The sequence below is a fragment of the Poecilia latipinna genome, unplaced genomic scaffold (assembly GCF_001443285.1).
Source record: "Poecilia latipinna isolate Pla-1442-1.1 unplaced genomic scaffold, P_latipinna-1.0 Scaffold12, whole genome shotgun sequence".
Lineage (NCBI taxonomy): Eukaryota > Metazoa > Chordata > Actinopteri > Cyprinodontiformes > Poeciliidae > Poecilia > Poecilia latipinna.
Genome location: NW_015112628.1, coordinates 533,068 through 551,185, shown reverse-complemented (window position 1 = coordinate 551,185; position 18,118 = coordinate 533,068). Strand labels below are relative to the sequence as shown.

Here is an 18,118-nt window from a genome sequence, read left to right as displayed (position 1 = left end):
TTTCCATTTCGGCCAGAACCACTCTGAAGAGAGAGAGCGCGTGCGAGGTGCCCCGGAATCGCCGTGGCGCTGGGTGAGCTCGCGCGCGCGCGCGCTGTCCGTGCGGCTGATATCCTCGCTCTGCTGTTGTTTGATGCCGGGCATGTCTCTGCAGCTGCCCCACTCATCCATCACAGTAACTGTGAATGGCGTACAGGGACGGCGGAGGAACCGAAGAAGGCAACTCCCAGCCCTCCTTCCTCTCACTATATACTTAGTAATCAGTGGCGATGCCGCTCGCTGAATGGAGAATGGGGACCTTGTGTTCTGAGGTTCCAGATGGGCAAAAACAACACAGCACACACACCACTCAGACTCAAGTGGGAAGGAGAGGAACGGTGTGTGTGTGTGTGTGGGGAGGGAGAATAAAATTTGATTATGTGTTTTTGTTATTTGTGAAAAAAAAAACCCACACATTTCAGACGCTCGAAGATTATTCAGAGAAGAGTCTAAGTGTTAAACTAGGGTTGGAAAAGTGTTCACGGCCCTTGAATATTTTCACTTGTCATGTTAAGAATTCAAACGTCAGTGTGTTTTGTTACTGTTTTATGCCAATATAAAGTGGAAAGTAACTGCTAATAGTGATGTGGAAGTAAAATTATACAAAAAATAATAATTCTGACAATTGTATTGTACATTTGGAGTCGGACGTCAATACTTGGTAGAACAATCTTCCACCACCATTAAAGGTGCAGGTCTGTTGGACAGATTTGATGCTGGTAATTTTCTGCCAGTACATTTTCAGTTTTTTAAAAGTATTTTTTGCATACAATGTGATTTTTAAGTGGGGAATGAAAAAAGAACTTAGGTCATCTTGACATCACTTAAGGTCATTTTTCGTTTGAGAGTGAATGAAAGATTTGGACTCTTTTTAAGAGCAAAATGAGGATATTTGACAAAGAAAAAGCTGCAGCAAGGCACACATTCAGTTTGTCTTGGTGTCTTGAGTGGGTTAGTTCACTTATAACAAACAATACATCTGTCTACACATATGTGTGAAATAGCTAGCAAGCAAGGGTATGTTAGCAGTAAGTTAGCAGTAGCCTCAACCTTCTCAAGTCACAGAACCCAATGAAGACGTCTGAGTGTGAACTCTAAGATAGAATATCTACAAATAGATATTTGTAAAGAGCAAATTTAAGACTTGTAATTAACATACTGAAAGTCAGTGTACATTTTGTTTTTATGAATTTAAAACATTTTAAGGCCTTAATTGTAGATACACTAATTTAAGACTTTTTAAGGATACACGCTCTAATATCAGATTTTTAGAGTTTTTCATCACCAAAAATACAGAAAAGGTCCAGATTTCCAATTAAAACTTAAAAATATTGAGACAACCTGGTAAAATGGGTAGAATTTCAAGGGGTAAATACTTCTCAAAGGCGTCATATGAAGATGATTTTTAAAATATATTTTTTGGAAAGGAGCTCCAGAAATCTGCAACTGAAAATATAAAAACAACCATCAAATTTAATTGCACGTTGTGTATGTACAGCACAGCCGTAAACAACATACTACACACGACACAATATGATCCAGCTGCCCATGGATTCTAGTCCTGTCTGTGCCGAGAAAAGAGTAAAAAAAAGGAAAAAAATAAAAGCAAAACATTGAGTAGCGAGGCCATTAGCTGCATAGCTTATTTGCCTCGTACTCTGTGTAGTTTGGATGTTTGGCACTGAAAGCTTGCAGGGCAGTGAGTATCCGCGTCACGTCGGCGCCGGACAGCTTGAGCCTGTGACGGAGCAGGCAGGCGAACAGGTCCACATGCGGTGCCCCCGGTGGAGACAGGCGGTTGACGCGGTAACGCAGCTCCACCAGCTGCAGCAGGGCCGAGTCCTGGGATCCCTGAGTGTACGGGTAGTCTATCTGCAGGATCAGGTCCTGGATGGCTTCAGGGTCAAAGTGCACACTGTACCCGAACAGCTGCATGCTGTTCACCTTCATGTAGCCGACGTTGCTGGACGGCTCTGGGTCCTCGGGTGGGTCGCTGTACAGACTTGCGTTCTTGCTTCCTCCCGCTGAGTCCCTGCTGTAACTCCTCAGGTAGAAGTGGACGGTCTCAAAAAAGCTCTTCCACCTGTTTCCCAGAGTCAGTGTCCAGTTGTAGCAGTCCAGCGGGATGTCCAGCCTGGTGCGCTCCCAGTTGGGATATCCGTGCTGACCAATAGGCATGGTCCAGCTCTCGGAATGGCTGCCCCCAAAAGGGTTGACGAACAGCGACAGGGTGGGCTCCAGGGTGCTGTTCCTGGTGAGACAGAACTGCAAGGCGAGTCCCAGGAGCACGTGGACCCGGTTGGATTTGACTCGGTTGCTCTTGAGTGTGAGCAGCATCCTCTTCCTCCAAGAGGGGTCGAACCAGGTGTTGATGCGCACGTCGTTGCTCACGAACACGCCATGCAGCGCCAGGCGCGGGTCGCGGCGCTGGATCAGGAAGCGCAACTCCAGGTCCTGCAGGTCTCTGTCGCTCTCCATGCCCAGGTAAGGGTCGGTGGGGTCGGGCACGGCGGGGCGGCACGCCCCCTGGGTCAGGGTGAAGCCCGGGTTGCAGCCGGCACACCGGGTCCGGTTCTCGGCAGAGCAGGAGGCGCAGCGGGTGCCGTCACCCACGGAGCAGGGCAGTGGCCCCTGGCACGCCGGGTGGTCGTAGGGGCAGGAGCAGCTGCGGCTCCTCTCGCTGTAAACGCCCACCTGCTTGTTCTCGCTGCAGTACAGCGTGGAGAGAGCGCGGTTCAGCCAGAAGAGCAGGGACCTGAGGGGAGAGACGACAAGCTGACTGAGTAGGCATCGGGTCTGGAGATGCCACGCTGCTCTACTGGCTCCATTAGGATAATAAAATAATTTATTAGCCCTATGAAGTGGCATTTAGTTCAACAAAAAAACGTAAAATGTCACAATTTAAAAGCAATAAATTTGGACTTTTGGAGCCATTCATTTTTAAAACATACGGTTGAAACCAGATATTGACACACTGTATAAAAAGACACAAACACATTTTTTTCTCCCTGTCTAAAGTTAAATCAGACCAAACTTTTAGCTTAATTAGAATTACCAAATTTATTTCTATTTGCTAAGTGCCAGAAAACTTGGCAAAGACATTTTTTTAGAATTTGTTTTGTAACTTTCCTCATATTCAAAAGTTGACATACATTTGATCAGTATCAGGGATAACTGTCTTCTAAACTGTATGTGTTGGGTCAAACCATTTGGGTTTCCTTCCATAAACTTCTGATATGATAACTGACACGTCTGAGGTAAATCAAGGCACACCTGTGGATGTGTGTGAATATCTGGTTTCTACTGTATCTGTATTGTTTTATGCCTATTGTTAGAAACAGTTTTTTTTTTGTTTTTTTTTTTGACAAAAATAGGAATATGTCAAATAGATGTGTGTCTGCCTATTGATAGCACCGGAAAGAAGGAAGATGATCTTAGGTTTCCCAAAATTCTACACAGGAAAAGTGGACGAGATTTTTGAAAGTAAAGAGGACAAATGTCTCCATGGAAAAAGTCACTCTGTTAGAAACACATCGTGTCCCAGGATAATAACAACATTTGAATCTTGGCTGTGAGACAAGGACACAACAAATACCACATGACAAAAACAACAAGCTCTAGCAGAGTCAACAGCCAGACCATTGAGGCAAACATAAGTGTTGTTTGTGAGCATAAAGTGTCTCAGATAAAAAGAAATAAAAGGTAATATTACTATTTATATGTTTTTTATGTGTCTTCTGTGCTAAACACCTGCTGATGTCCACAGATCACGTCATCATATAGATAAGACTGTTCTCTCCAAATATCTGTTTAATGTAATACTCTTGTTTATGAATAATAATTAGCGAGTCTTGGCTAATTTTCTCAGAGCCCATATCAAACAGGCAAATTATTTGGCCTTTTTTTTTTTTTTTAGAAAAAATAATGTGTGAGAAAACAAACTGTAGATAGACAGTTTGAGTTTGGGGTCCTTAAGACGCCATTTTGGCTACATTACAGTAATAAAGTTTGAGTATCATGAGTACAACACAGACTGATTATGTGAAGAAAATGTTGACTTTCAGCTGCTTCCATTCACTGTTTCTAAGTTTAACACAAGCACTTTGTGGGTTGGAACTAGCACCTAAACTACAGCATGGACCAAAACACAGAGAATTTCTGTGTTTTGAATTTCCATTTTTGGTGACAAACAGTCCACTGTGGCCAATTACTAGTAGACTGGGCTTGCTATTAAATCCCTGGATAGTGTGCAAGTCTGTTAGAGTTCCTAGCTACTGCTCTTGGGCTTATTCCTATTCACTTTGCAAGCTGCTATTTAAATTTTTCACCAAAGTAACACCCAAGGTGGATTCCCCTTAGGTGCTCACCCTATTATGTTCTGATGTTAAAGTTCAGTAATTCATATATAAAGTCACCAAAATGTTGCGATTTTTGGCCCGGTACCTGCAGATTTCAGCAAGTCGAATGTAAGACTTTGTAATGCCAGCTTGTATAAAATTTAAGACTGAAAAAATTACAACTATTGAGAATGGTTGGGGGTCCTGCTGGCTCGTAAGGGTTGGCAACAGAAATGAGCCTGTGGTAAAAGCGAACATCGTCCAGCCAACTTGCTCTTCTCCATGATGGATGCAAAAAAAAAAAAAAAAAAAAAAGCCAGCTGGCTGAATAGCAAAGGTATATTAGCAGGTACTTACCGAGCGCCTAGAGTCACTGAATGTAATGACTCAAACTTTTGCCTGACATAAAAGTAAAAATTTAAGACCTGTGATAAGCATATTTAAGACAACTTACATTTTTAAAATGAATTTAANACATTTTAAGGCTTTCATTTTACTGCATGAATTTATTTTTTAGGACTTTTTAAGGATGCCAGTGTAAGGAAGTATATCCCCTACACTACAATTGCATCTGCACCAAACTTACTGTTCTCTTAGCAACTGTTGCAACCAGACCCATCCAGTGGATTGCTAAACATAAAGGCGCAAAGGCCTCTCTCCAGAGAACACGTATCCACTGCTCTACAGTCCAGTGGTGGGCTACCTCTCGGCAATTCATTTATCGCTTTGCATTCCACTTGTTCACATAAACTGCTCGGGGAAGAAAACAGATTCCATGAAAGTTTTCAGAGCTACTCTGAATGCCGTATAGAGCTCGGAGGTCTGTATCTGTTTTTTCTAAAGAAACTTCAGCTGAACCCCTCGTTTAGTGACTTTGAGTGGCATTCCGCTTTGTGAGCGCTTGTCATTCCTAATCCCTCCCACTTTGTTATAATTCCACCAACAGTTGACTGTGGAATATTTAGTATGGAGGAAATTTGGACTTATTGCACAGACGGTATTCTGATCACAACACCGCACTGGAATCCACCGAGCCACTGAAAGAGGCTCATTCTCTCACAAATATTTCTAGCGGCAGTCTGCATGCCGATGCGCTGGGTTTTATACACCTGTGGCCGTGGAAATGATTGGAACACCTGAATTCAATCATCTGGAGGGGTGAGCGAGTGCTTATGGCAACACAGAGTAGCAACAAAAACCGAAAAGGGGGAAGTTATAAAACACATTCAGGCGCCACTGGATTAATAAAAGCCAGCACATCATGTCCAAAGGGAGTAGAAAACAATTACAAGCAGGCCTGTTGCAATAAGCAATACATCAATTAATCACATGATAAATTGAAACGAGCTCAATGATTTCCATTTGCGTGATTTATTGTTTTTCTCTTTTCTCTCTCTCTTACTAACAAAATCTAGATGACTGAAGTCTTCAGTCTGGTGCTTTAGCAACTAGAAGGGCAATTTTGTTTACAGATTCTTCATAATTCATTTTATTTGTTGTTTCTGCTGTTTTGTTTATTTATTGTTGGATATTCAAAGTATCTTGAGGATCCGGTGTTAAACGTTCATAAGAATGTAAAGTTCATTGATCTTTGAGAAATGCATTAATATGCCATCACCATCACCTGACTTGAAACTGGTCTCCAAACAAGCAATATTGTTGTTTATCACAGTAATAATTTATCGTCCAGCAGGCCTAATTACAAGAATGAAAACAACAATTTGTGTGGAAAAAGAACATTTAAATTGTGGATGACAAAAAAATTAAAATAGGCCAAACCAATTCAATCTCCACAAGTAGAAGAAACTTGAAGCAGAGTTGCTGTCAGAGTGTGATGGTGAGGAGCCAGAAGGACTAACATGAGAAGCACACTGATGGGCTCGGCATCATTTAGCTAATTTTCCTGCCAGAAATAGCTTTCAGTATGGAGTGTTGATAAGAGAGCCATCAAATCTGCGAGAGAGAAAGCATCCAGGTGGGAGTGAAATGACTAACTTATCTATCCCCGCAGCAGCAGGAACACTTATTTTTAATAAAATGAAATATTTGATGAGAAGTTTTAAGATGACATATTTAGAGTAATTTTGTGCCGATGGTTAGAAATTTGTGGGTTTTTTTGCTTTGTTTTTTTTTTGTTTTTTTTGCCAGACGTGTTCCTTTGTCTTCCGCTGGCTAGGGAAGCACTTCGCTCCCGTCAGCACTTTTCTTCGCTCTCGCCGGCTACTTTTCCTCAAGTGCCTTCTAATAAGCGCCGTCTCGCTCTGCTGCTTACTCTCTCTTTCCCCCTTTCTCTCTCTCCGCCTCGCGCATAAATCATTCTGGTAATTATGGGTTCCGGGGAGCAGCTCGGGTTAACGCAAGCATCCCTCCCTCTCGTTCCCCCCGGCCGTCCCGCGTCTTACCTCGGCCTCGGCAGGATAATCCTCGGCGGCTTTCGGCACCTCTTGCTGAGGCTGAAGAGCTTGTTAGTGGTGCGGCGGGCTCTGGCCAGGAGCTGCTTGCTGCTGGTTTCCAGCTGCCTGTGGCGCTGCAGCAGGCCGCCGTCCATGCGCCACAAGTGCTCCACGACAGATGTGTTCACAGCGTAGTGGACTGGCAGCTTCCCAACGAAGCCTCGGAACTCCTCTGGTAGGAAGAGGGAAAATGAATAAATGAACTGGGCCCGTGGCTACTAACCCAAAATTAACAACATCCAGAAAAAAAAAAAAAAAGGAACTTCATTCTTTGTTGTCTGTCTGGCACAATGGAGCGGCGAAACAGTGGAAGTAACCGCGGCAAAGCAGGAGGAAAACATTTTACATGTATTTATATTTTCTTTGCTGGTCAGGTCAGAAAACAAGCAACAGCGTCCGGCTAAGAAAGCTGTGTCGATGTTAGCATTGAATGTAAAAGTATTCACACCCGTTTAACGTTTGGACCTTCATTTTTCTGGCTCTTATCTAAATTTTTGGATTTCAGTTCCATTCATACAACGTATTGCATTATTATTAGGGCAATATTGAGAAAAATAAATAACAAAGATAATATGATGAGAATAAAGTCATAGTATTATGAGAATATTGTCATAATATTCTCGTAGGACTACGACTCGATCCTCATTATTTAGACTTAATTCTCGTACGATTTTATTCTTGTAATATTATAAGTTTGTTCTCAATTTTATGAGTTTATTCTTGTAAAATGACTATTCTCATAATACTGTGACTCTATTGTCATAGTACTATTACTTTATTCTTGCAATTTTAGCTTTTTTTTATCTTTTTAGTGTGAGCCTAATACTCTCCACTCTCTTCACTAAAAATCTTTTTTTCTGTATGTTAACGTAGACTAAAAGGTACCGTATTTTCTGGACAAAAAGTTGCAGCTTTTTCAGTTCGAGGCCCTGCAATTTATATGTTTTTTTTTCTTTTTTTCTCTTCATGACATTTTTTGATTGAAGTGTTTTACATGAACCAAGGATTAAGCATTACAGTTTGAAACCACAGGGAACGCTAAATGCAGGCCGACACCTTACTAAAAATGAAAGATGCTTGTCATGAAGGGGTTGAAATTAAGTTTGGAGGAATGTCGTGGTTGCATTGATTCACAAACATTAATTGTGAATGATCTGTTGCAAACAGCTGCTAGTTTACACATTTTGCCAATAAGGTCTACTTTCCAAGTGGGTGATGAATCATTTTTACAAAGAGTTGAACTTTTTGAAGGTTTTTTGTGGCTCTAGTGGCCTTTATTCTTTGGTAGCTGGGCAGGAAGACAGGCAGAGAGAGAAGGAACCGGGGATGACTGCGTCCAGGACTGTAGCCTCTGCATTTGGTGCGCCTGCTCTACCACTGAGCCATGTGGCGCCCCATAAAGAGTTTTATTGAGGTGGATGAAAGACCATCAATAATTTCCCCACCTTATCAGCACACAGCCAGCAAAAGGCATAAGCACACTAAGGTGCTGTTTATGGATCCATGGGAATATGGCGCTCCCAAAAGTAGAATAGTTCTCACATAAAACACATATTTTAAAACTTCATTACTACTGTTAGGTTTATCAAGAAATAACTTAATTTAAAATGTATTTTTTAAAAATCTCAAATAGCAATTTTTTTTAGTTATTAAAGAACTGACCAAAATACCTTATGTACTGACTAGGTAACTTATATGGCACTGACAACTATGCATCTTTTTCCTGTTACTTCCCAAATATGAACTATGTTGTAACTGTTAGAGCTAAACTATGAAACAATGGGTGTTAAATAAAAAAAAAATAGCGAGCAAATTTGAAAATGTAAGAGATATTATAGGTGTGACATCAAATGTCTAAAGTATGAAGTTGTTTTTATTTTCATGAATGTGTCTGAACCAAACACACCAGTGAATCATAAGTGAATGGAAAGCCGAGGATTTTGTTCGAAAGCAACCTGCCTATGCTAAGTTATGTGCGATATGGAAATGTTTCCGCAACTCACCACCAGCAACAAGGCTGGTGCATAAATGTTTTTAGGTAAAAGAATCCTGAAGGTAATGCTGTACTTACTGGCACTACGTCTTAAACATAATAACAAAGCACCCCAACCTCTCTGTAGATGTTTTCTGTACTATTGTTCCTTATCAAGTTTCTAATAATTACCAGAAGACTGTATGAAAACCATGAAGACCATCCACATTCTAGCAGATTTTTTTTTTTTTTGCATCAATGTGTTAATCATGTCTAAAGGAGCCAAAGAAACACATTTTTCTCTGACAATTCTTCCGGTCTCTCATGGTATTACTGCTGCAGTACAAATGAACATTTCTGCATTTCTTTCCAATCGCATTTTAAAGGTGACCTATTATGTTTTCTTGAACAGGTTAGGAAATGTCTATACAAAACATGTTCTTTACATTTTTTTTTTTTAACGTTTTTATGCTCAGTTCTGTCTATTTTGAGCTCCTTCCAGAATGAACTGTGTTAGGACCTCTTGTCACTTTAAATCAAAATAAATTACTGTTGGCCACACCCCCACCCCCAACTCAACATTTACACTCATGTGAAAATGGCTTCAAACACGTGCAATTATACAACTGTACATTTTTGAAAAGCAGTAGTGGAGCCTCCTGCACAACCAACAAGAATGCAGCAAGTGGTTTCTGGACTTATTGCCACAACATTTCTAGGTGTTTTTTTTTTCTTTAAAAGCATGTGGGAAGTACAAAAATGTGCAAATATGAATTTTGCATAATAGGTCCTCCTGAATAACCTGTCTGAGCTCCAACTTGCTCCGACTTTGGAAGAATGATTCGGACATTTGGGGCTCCATGGTGGGGGTGCTGCTGTTTGTTAGGTATTCATTAGATGTAAATATTTTAAAGTGTTGTGTGGAGAAAATAAAAAGGCTGCTAAATCATTCCCATGATGCTACTGTGTGCATAGCACTGACTTAAATATTAAAGAGAAAAAGAATAATGAAGTATTCTGTACTTTTGGTATTTTATCAGTGGAGAAACTGTGTGGTAAGTAGGGTTAGGGTAAATATATAAGCACACATGAGGAGAGAACAGTAGGCTACTATACATCTGGGGTCAGATGCATAAAACACCACGGGTTTACTGCTGAGGTTTGCTGCATAATTTATTTGGAAATGTCTCCTGTAAACTTGCATTGTTTTACTGTTTAAACTCATGACCACTCTAACTTATCAGAATCTATAAAAAAGTGATAAATTAAATCCAAATTGGTCCAAAGAGACTCTTTCCATTTAATGAACACAATAGCAGAAAACATGCAAACAGAAAACAATAAAACTCTGACGATATGCGTTACTGGAATCCATAATTCCAGTAAGAAATTAACTATTAAAGCACATTGCAATCTAGAAGCCATTAATCATGCATTATTACAGATTTGGAGATGGGCAAAACTCATTTTTCCTCTCTTTGAACTTGAACAGCAGATCTCAAATGTGAAATCAGTGCTTTAGCCTAATATTTTTTTTATGTTTTTGCTTTTTTCTCCCCACACATAAATGTTTCAGATCATCAAAGGAAGAGATCATTTGATGATTTAATTTATTAAGGGGAAAGAAATTATCACTGTGGAGGTATATTTGCCCACCAGTTCTCTGCTGAATTACCTGTCATTTAGCCAGGGTAGAATTTTGGAGTGTGCATTGATGGCCTGTTAAAGTCCAGACATTATGTGTCAATTAAGACTGGAGTTTGACTAGGCCACTCAAAGACCTTCAGTTTGTCCAAAACTTTTGCCCCAGGAACCAAAACTGACTAATTTGAACTACTTTTAGCACACAAAATTCATTAATTACAAATGCAAAAAATTTGTTTTTTGATTTTTCTTTCTCTTTTAGTTTTACCTGCTCAAGAATAAATAAAACGTTTATAAAATCTATATATCATTAAAGATCCAAAACTCATTTGGGAAACTGTTTCCAAGGGACTTCTTGATTCTAGTGGTCTGGCAATATTCAACTGAACTCAGCTTTCCAAAAAACAAAAAAAAAAAGTTAATCATGACTTAGAAATGAGGGGGGTAAAAATGTTCCATATCAAAAAAGGGTTCTTTTCCCCCTTAATTAAATATTTAATTCATTAAAATCTACTTTTTTTATTCACTCCAGTTATTGTTCTCTTTGAAAGCAAAAGAAAAGCAAAAACACAATAAATCTATTATGGGGCAAAGGCTTTTCTCACAGCATTGTTTTAATATTTGTCCAAATGAGAAATATATTCCATTCCAAAAAAAAAAAAAAATTCATTGAGTTTATCACCTTTTAAAAAAAAATGAACATAAACATAAAATAAGACTTCAGGGAACTTTTTTAAAGTCCAGCAACATGCAATTTTTTTTAGCCACAACACCTTTTGGGGGCTCGTCCAGGATTCTGCACCTGAGCTGAGACAGAAGTGTAATTGGTCATAGTAAAACAAAGTCCTATCAAACAAGCATGTCTTGGTGGGCAGCAAAACCACTATTGAAGTCCTGATCTGGGAAAACAACATGTTAAAAATTTAGCTCTGTGCTTTGTCAAGCAGCAAGGAAACCCCAGCTCCCTGGCACACATGAGCTGGAGACCACAGAATTGTGACGGATGTCTGAATCACTGTCTCGCTTCATAAAAAAAAGACAGTTTTTCCTGTTTCGTAATTGTTTTTCCTCAAGCTTGTGGAACTTGCTCAAGGCATTCAGGCTGATGTCCCAGCCTCAGTACAATTTACCACATTCTACTATTTTTATGTAGCGTTGCTCCCATTATGTATCAATCTGATTCTCTCCTTTCTTTGTGCCTTCTCTTGCTGCTTTTTGCCAGTATGCAGAGATAATCTTTTCAGTTATATAGAAAATAAATGATTTATGCCTTCAAACTCTTTATTATGGAAAAATGATAACTTAGACAAAATGATGGCATTCTCACATCTTGTTTCACGAGGCAGAAACAGAAGAAATATGAATAAGCTGTGTCAGAGCTAACAAATTGCACATTTCTGCAAGTCATATTTCTTTTTCTGTGTTAGAATAACATACACTGCAGTGGGTGGTTCTTTTTCCCCTTTTATGAAGTCAGAGAACATATTTTTATGTTCATTATTTTTGCTCAGGGACTCTTCATACCCTTTTGGGCTAAACAAATAGATTTTTTAGGAACTAAGCCCTTAAAACATCAAATCAATCACTGTATGCTAATTGTTTGTTCTTTGTATTCAGAGTCTACAGTGCATCCCATCGCTACAGTCACTGAAGAATGGAAAAAGAATGCAAAAAAATCTTTTGAGCTCATATTTAGAGATACAAATTCATTTTATTTGTCAAAGAAAGAGACCACCTTTGCTTCAAACTCTAGAGAGGAATGTCTTAAAACACAAGTTTTTTCCTCCCGCAGCACTAAAAGCACAATTCAAGCTGACATTTTAAGCTTCCATTTGGAAGGGTCAAAATTAATTTGTTGCTCACCAGATTCCTCAAAGTCCTTGTTGGACAGCCTCAGCGCATCTCTGATGTGCAGCAGGCTATTTTCCAGGGTGTCCAGGTCAGAGTGAGGACAGTTGCACTGAGGGAAGTCCACACTGCACTCGCACCAGCAGTCATTGTTACGGCAAACAAACTGCCCCTCTGACTTGCAGCCGATGTAGTTGAGGGCCGCCTGAATGAAACGGCTCTGTAGGTAACCAGGAAGGATCACCTGCAACCCTGAGGTGGGTCCAAGACGGAAGAAATTGAGAAAAACACATTTTAGCACATTTTCATGTCAATGGATTACAATCGCATTGAAATGTACTTCAGTAAGTCAAAAAGTGCAACTCACATAGATTTGTTATGCACAAGGTGATAAATCCCCCTTCAGATTTTCAGCCAGAATATTACATAAAACTCATTTAAAAGATATTTCATACTTGTTATGTCGTATCAATCAAGGGGAAGACTGACGAGATAACAGGGTTCCATAAAGGGTATCAGATGAAGGGGCTGCCTCTGTCCAGCCATATAAATGGAAAGTTGAGGGAAGGAAAAATGTAGTTGAAAAGGTGCACAAGGAACTGATGGCGCATGTGCTTGAGGTGGACGTCCACTTTGATTCCACTATACATTCATGTATAGCAAATCTTTTTAACTGGTTTTATGTAGTGCTATTAACCGATATAAAAAACTATCAAATTAATCACACTCTAGCACTGTGATTAATCCAGATTAGTCACTATGCCTAACTTTGTAAGCTTAAAATATAAATATGCACGCAGTTCTTCTTGCAGGAATGGTGCCCTGGATAAGCCTCTCCTTCTGCCACACCCAACCAATTAAAATACAAGAAATTGTCTGTTTTGTTTTGGAAGCAGAAAGCATCTAATGTAGTCTCTCACTATTCAACAGTTACTAAGGGAAACTTACTCCACAATGCATACATACAAGTAGTAGCAAACCTATTCATCTTACAGATGAGATCAACTTTATTTTCTAGTTCTTGGGCACCTAACCCCTTCCTGATACTGCCCTGGGCAACTCCCCATACAGCCTATATGAAAAACTGCCATTGTTTGCATATTGTCAAAAAATGTCTAAGAAAATGTTTTATTGTCTCAAACTAACCATGTCTGAAGATCACTAATCACACACTTTTCACAGAAATCAGCTGATTATGATCGGTGGCCGATCGATCAGCACACCTCTAAAAACAGGTAGTTTGATTTATCTGCATTATGTAATATCAACGAGTTAAAATTTTCAGATTAATCACGTGTTAAAGTGTTAACATTGACAGCCTTGTTTTTATGTAATATTCAAATTATCTGAGGAAATGAATTGTGGATTTCATTAGCTGTCAGCCGCAATGATGAAAAGCAGCTGAAAAAAAAACCTCTTGATATAAAACTCTCACTTTTTAGATGCAAATGTAGCACCTTTCAGTGACTGCTGAACTACAGAGCAGCAAACAAAAACTAAACCAAATGTAGACATTTTTCCCCTGAATTTTTGTCATGTCATATAATACCCACCAACACAACCCTGGTTTTAGGGTATGATACAGCTCCTCATGCTGTTATCCTGAATATTATCACATGTGTATTAGTCCAATGATGCAATTGACCCAACAAAAAAAGGACACCATGTTCTTTGAGTCATCTCTTCATGCACATCTGAGCTGAAGCAAGAGAAGATGAAAGATTAAAGTTTTAAGGTACGGGGTCTCGTGGGGAAGTACAAATTTACAGGCTGATGTGCTGCAGGTTTGGGTCAATAAGAGAAGCAAAAAGAGCATCACAGGTGTCCTTTAAAGAAGAGCTCTGACATTTTGGAAAATAAGCCTCTTCGGCCTTTTTTTTTTTTTTTTACAGAGTTGGGGATTATTCTGCCTGCACCCTTCATGATGAACAAGATGGCTTGACACAGCACGACTTGTTCCCACTGAGAGTGGAAGGAGGCACGCAGACAATTACACTCTTTTGTTTCCCCTCCGGCGCATAAAGTAGCAAGTGTTTTGTTAAAATGTGCATTAATACAACAAAAGAACGGCATAACGTTGACACTAAATGCTAATCGTGGCGGGCCTTTTACCATCACAGCAATCACAAGGACTACCAGGAATCAATTCAAAGCTTTTCCAACAAGAAGTGTGACATTTAGCCTGTACGACTCAACCCAAAAACAAACAGTTCAAAATATGTTAGCTGCAAACAGTTGGTTAAGAAAGTCACAAATATTGATTTAAATGCTTTGACACTGATTTAGTAATGAGATGTGTACAAATAATTCATTGGAGTATCCATTATTCATTTTATGCATTACTTATTTTTTCATTGAACCACCATGGTGGTACACATTGCTTTAACAGTATAAAACATCAGAATATAAGACAGTAGAACAATACAGCGTAAAAAAGTTGAAACATCATAGTGCCATTTGAATTTGAAGTAAAGTGAATGTAAATGGAAATAATTCTCCTTTTGGAAACTGAAATAATTCACATCTTTCTTGACTCATCATTTTTATGCATATTTGAACAATATTTACATTCGGACCTGGAGGGGGTGCTAATGCACACCTGATAGCTGTTTGTCAACCACTAATAAACACAAGAAGAAGAAGACTACTTCACATCCAAGTATTTTACATGCGACACAAAGCTAATATAGCGTGCTGCTGTATTTGGAAGGGTGGCCAGTGCAGACTAAATGACTTTGTTCACTTCGTCTACAGTTCTTAAACTGAGGAGAAAATCAAAATAGTTTAACCATCTGCTGATTGGCCTGGTTCAAAAATCAACTGGTGAAATCGAGCTCAATGGTGGAAATCCCAGACATAAAACATAATGGAGATGAGAATTGAGCAGAATTTTGTAGGAAGGCAATGGTGTGGCTACATCTAAGCTGAATTTTTTTGGGAAGTTTTAGCCATGGAATTAAATGAATTTAAAAACGAAATACTCAAATGTTGCATATTGATTTGCAAATTACTTGCATTAATGCATCAAGACTTGAAAACAAGACAACAAACTGACAGTCATCTTTCTGTAGGTGAAGTGCAAAATACCAGGATGTGAGACACAGCTAAGCTAAACAGAACTAGAAGCTATTAGCTTAGAGGCTGAATTAACCATGCTAACAGCTAGATGAACTACTATGACAGTTTTTATATCTGACACAAAATTCATAAAATTATCAAATGATTTTTATTTAATGCAGTAAGCTAACATTTACCCCTACTCATACAAGCATGCAATAACAATTACAATTAAAATATCTACAATTTTTTATCATTTTGATTTCCACACACATCTAAGAAATACAGAAAACACAAATTTAATTTAGTTTAAAGTGAGCTTTTAATGCAGGAACCAGTGTCACATTTTATGTCAGTTGTCTTCCCAACAGCCGGTCAAATTGTCTGTTAACTTTGAATTATACGACAGGAGTTTTGTAGTTCTATTTGCAAATGCAGCATTAGATTAGATCCAGCCATCCATGCTCCATATCACCAGGTTTTACACAGATTGGATTCAAATACATTAAGAAAATTCCTCAACCTTCCAACTTCCTTCAAAGTGGAAATATTTAAGTGAGGGGAGTGTGACTGTGAACTTCTGCTTCAGCATCTCTTCAGATGTGGGGAGAAATAAAGATTAAAAGATTTTAACCGGTAAAGGTAAAATATTTTTTTTACCCTTTGGTTCTGAGACATAGATTAAAGTGATGAGTGATCACATCTGCCAGCGATTGCTGATTATTTCACTGGTTTGAAGTCTGAATGGATTTGTGCAAACTACTTCTGAGTTCGAAGTGATTTTAATTCACTTTCAGATCTTGGCCACAAGGAAATTGTATAAAATCACCTCTATTGAAAGCCGACTGCCTTCCTGATTGGAGCTCTCCTTGCCTCCTTTCTCTCAAAGAGCCAAATTTGGTGCAGGTCATTTAAAATAAACTCTACTTTTGGTCAGTGGATTAAAAAAGTATGACTGCTATGATAATAGAATTTCAGATTAATGCTGTGTTAGTCTGATTTCATTATTTTTGTCCTGTGTTGCATAAACCACCTGGGTTTCGGTTTCGGAAATCATTATCATAACATGCCTTCTTCACAGCATTGTCCTACAGTTTTCACATCATGACTGTGTGTATTTTCCATGACAAAAAAAACGCTATTTTTCTTCTTTCAAATGAGGAAAAGTCTCCAGCAACAGGTGGGGAGGGGGCCGTGCTGCATCAGTCTTTGCTCCAGTCTTCCTGACACCTTCTCTGGTATCTCGTTAAAAAGAACTTCTGAGATGTTAAGTGAATTGTGGGAAAATTTCAGCAGTTTGGAGACTTTTAGAGCCGTGGTGGTTTTACTAGTAAATGGCTACTTACAATTCAAACCACCCCATACAGAAATATGCAATTTTATTATCAGAATTGCATATTGCCCTCACTTAGGCAACATATATGGAACTAAATTAGGGCCTTAAAGTTTGTAAAAATAAATAAATTTGAAAAAGAACTGAAAAAAATGTGAAACAAAAATTATTTTGAATCTTTAAAATAATTTTGAAACTGAGAAACTGTTCAGAACTACATGAAAACACCATTAGCACCAGAAACGATGCAGTGTGCATGCCAGTCCAGTAGGAGGCGGTGAAACTTTTTGAACTTTCTGATCCAGATGTTTGCTTTCATAACATTTTGCTTCTATTTAGGTGCACATGAAATCTATGCATCTTCGTTGACGGCATACATTTTTCACAATGGGCTTTTTATTTTTTTTAGAGTGACATAATATGGGTTTTCCAATACTATGTGTTCTGGCATTGTCAGGCTAAAGTGCCATAGCCTCATCTATGGTCTGTGAAAGTATTTTCAATCCCAAGTGGTGTTAGCTGTGTGTAAGCTTCTCATGCAATCTCTCATGCTTTACATTTACCTTGCAGCTGAACCTTGTTTTCAGGACTGTGAACCAGAACGGAGCTGACCGTGTCCAGATTGTCATAGTTGCTGCAGCCGAGAGGCCCGGTTCTAGTTTCAGTCACCTGAAACGACATGGAGAAAACCCAGAAAAATTCCATCTGTGTTAGTTTTCATTAATTATAAGATACACTAACTTAACTTTTCATCCTTCTAAAGCAGGTCAAGAGAACATATTAGCAGATTAAAAACATATTCTGCCTCAAAGGCATGAGTGATGGAATAACACTATCAAAGTAGTTGTAGGGATTTGGGTTTCTGTGTATTTAATTTAGGTTTCTGTGTTGAGTTGAGTCTCTGTGTCTCCCCCTTGATTGATCCCAGCTCTGTTTCCTTGATTACTCCTTCGTGTATTTAATCCACCTGTGTCAGGGCTTCCTTGTCGGGTCCTTGTCTATTCTGTCAGTTGTCTTCAAGTCAAGTTCTGTTACTACCAGTGTGAGTCGTTGCCTCTGCTCACCTGTGCCGTCTGGATTATTGAGCTTTTCGTCATTAAATCATCATTGCCTTCACTTCAACCTGGGTCTACCGCTTTTCTCGTCACCATGTACACCCCACTTGGGAACATCCGCAAGAGATAGCAGGATGAAAGTGATCAGTTTTTCCTTGTTTTGCTGACAGCGCTCATCATAAAAGGCAGACTGGGATTTTGGACTTTGGTTTCTTTAGTCTAGACCAGTGGTTCCCAAACTTTTTCTTCTGCGCCCCCCCCCAGTGGTTTCCAAACATTTTCTGCGCCCCCCCCTGGATTACAAATGGCTGTCTGGTTGAAACGACGTGTGTGACGAGGGGAGCGGGGGGGGGGGGGGGGCGTGCCCCTTTTTGGGGGAA

At 39.4% G+C, this 18,118-nt stretch overlaps 1 protein-coding gene across 1 annotated transcript in view; it reads right to left on the bottom strand.

Annotated features, from left to right (window-relative positions):
- Positions 1-1,454: 1,454 nt before the first annotated feature.
- brinp3b (bone morphogenetic protein/retinoic acid inducible neural-specific 3b) overlaps positions 1,455-18,118 on the bottom strand; it is a 48,491-nt gene continuing 31,827 nt past the window's right edge. The window contains exons 4-7 of the mRNA XM_015030738.1: positions 17,247-17,352; positions 12,309-12,545; positions 6,779-7,001; positions 1,455-2,794 (exon numbers count right to left, since the gene is read on the bottom strand). Coding sequence (XP_014886224.1) covers positions 1,669-2,794; positions 6,779-7,001; positions 12,309-12,545; positions 17,247-17,352 — 1,692 coding nt within the window. The 3' untranslated portion in view covers positions 1,455-1,668. The remainder of the gene's footprint in view (positions 2,795-6,778; positions 7,002-12,308; positions 12,546-17,246; positions 17,353-18,118) is intronic.